Source organism: Monoraphidium neglectum (assembly GCF_000611645.1).
Source record: "Monoraphidium neglectum strain SAG 48.87 unplaced genomic scaffold scaffold06559, whole genome shotgun sequence".
Classification (NCBI taxonomy): Eukaryota; Viridiplantae; Chlorophyta; class Chlorophyceae; order Sphaeropleales; family Selenastraceae; genus Monoraphidium; species Monoraphidium neglectum.
The window spans coordinates 1-2,148 of record NW_014007085.1 but is presented as its reverse complement, the minus strand read 5'-3'; the positions used below and the strand labels follow the sequence as shown (position 1 = coordinate 2,148).

General features: G+C 64.8%; 1 protein-coding gene across 1 annotated transcript; it reads right to left on the bottom strand.

The window, feature by feature from the left end:
- Positions 1 to 387: 387 nt before the first annotated feature.
- MNEG_16594 (hypothetical protein) lies at positions 388 to 586 on the bottom strand (the record flags this gene model as incomplete). The annotated part of the gene is made up of 1 exon (XM_014034936.1): positions 388 to 586. A coding segment is annotated over one exon (199 nt), but the record flags the coding sequence as incomplete, so codon positions are not given.
- Between the last annotated feature and the right edge of the window lie 1,562 nt (positions 587 to 2,148).

Here is a 2,148-nt window from a genome sequence, read left to right as displayed (position 1 = left end):
GGCCTGCGTTGTGTTCTTGCGAGGGCCGCATACGGTGCATACATGCACCACCAACGTGCGCACCACACACGCACCCGCGCACCTGCACAAACATACGTGTACACACACACACACACACACACACACTCATGTATGCATACACACACAAACATAAACTACAAGGCCCACACGCACACGCACGCTCGTGCACACGCACGCACGCGCACACGCACACGCACGCACACAGACACACACACACACACACATACACACACACACACGCACACACACTGACGCGCAGGCGCACACTCTTCCCCGGGCAACCGCGGCCCACCCCTTTATGACCTGGCGCCGCGCATGCTGCACGAGTGTCCCGCCCAGCCAGAGGCCCCCACGCCCCTGCCGCACCTCGCAATCCTTGCGCGCCGCCTCCAGCTGCGCCGCCATCTGCGCGACGCGCTCGTCGAGCGCGGCGTTCGCGGCGGTGCGCGCCTTGAGCTCGTTGGTGAGAAACTCATTGATGTCCCTCAGGTTCAGCTTCGAGGCCTCCAGCTCATCTGACAGCTTGAAGTTTTCCACCTGGAGGCGGTCGCCCTGCTGCTGGTATCTGGAAGCGCGGTGGCAGGGCGCGGCAGGTGATGGGGGAGCCTGTGCGCCCGGGCTCGCTTGCGCGTGGGCACATGCTGCATGGCAGGTGCGCGTGCTGTCACGGCCATGCTGGACGCCCGCCCAGCCGCTGTTATAATACAAGATTTCACGATTTCCTTGGTGTATTTCTTTGTCGAAGAGCTTGCACGCACTCACGCGCGGTTTCAACCTTGTACGCGACACGAAGCTCGTTCTCACCTGCCGAGCTTCGAACGGAGAAAGTTTATCAGCATCTCCGTCTCCATTAGCTCTCGCTCCGCGTCCTGCTCGGTGCCGGGATTAGGCGCCTTGGCCGGCGCCTTCTTCGGCGGCATGACGCCCACAGCTGATGCGTCTACTGGAAGTTGCAGAAACGAAAATGCCACCTCAAATTCATGGACATGTATTGCGTACGAGCTTCAGTACGATGGTGGCATTCCACCGAGAAGCCGGTGTGTTGGCAGAGTGATGACTGTCTGCTGGGCTGCTGCGGACATTGCTCTGCACTGCTGCACTAGCTGCTGCCGCCTTCGAGCTGGCACAGGAGCTGCTGCTGGTGCCACGACCCATATCTCAACCCCGTTGGCGTGGTGAATATTACCCGATCAACGGGAGACAGTGAGGAAAGTCGCGGCATTCTTGCCTGGGTCAAGACCCCGCGCCGCGCGCTGCGGCACCAATGCGCGCCCACAGCACAAGACGGCGGCGGGACGTATCAAAAAGCGGCGCCAACGCCGTGGCAACCCCACCCGTCAGACATGAGTGGTAGGTTCTCTTCTCAAACGTTGTGCGGGAATTAAAGAGAGAGCACACGTCCCCAGGCGCGGCGCCGCGATTGCCGCGCGGCGGTGCGCGGGGGAGTGCGCCTGCGCCCTGCCCCGCGGGCCCACCGCGGGCAAAACCGACACCAGCCTTCTGTCAACTCACCTCGGAGGCCGGCGCGCAACAACCGCCCGGCCCCCTGCACCCACGTCCTTCGCCCGAGCAAGTGCTCGCGCGCCGCGAGGAGCCCACGAGGCGCCGCCCCCGCCGCCGCGTCCAGAGACCGCGGTTGCAGCCCCGGCGAGCCGCGCGTCCACCCAGAGGGCGGCAGCTTACTCGACAACCTTGCCCTCGGCCTGCAGCGCCGTGAACTGCTTGTCCAGGGAGCGCGCCGCGGCGATCCTGTCGGGGGCGGCCGGGGCCAAACCAGGGGAAAATAGGGGCGGCGGTGAGCGTGGCGCGGGTCGGCCTACCGCTGGCGCAGCAATGGCCGTATGGCAGGGCGAGGGTGGATGCGGGTTGCTGGGACTGGCGCCCGCAAATACCCCACAAGGATTCGCGTAATGAGGCCCACCAGCCGAGCACGATGACGAGCAGGATGCCGCCCAGGTAGGGGGTGGAGGCCGCGAGGGAGCCGAAGCCGATGATCATGAACTGCTGGATCAGGGCGCCACCGCTCTTGCCCAGGGGGTTGCAGATCACGTCGATGGCAGCCTTGCCCTTGACGCGCACTGAGGGGGGCGGACGCGTGCGGAGGGCGGGGTTTTGAGGAGGGGAGGT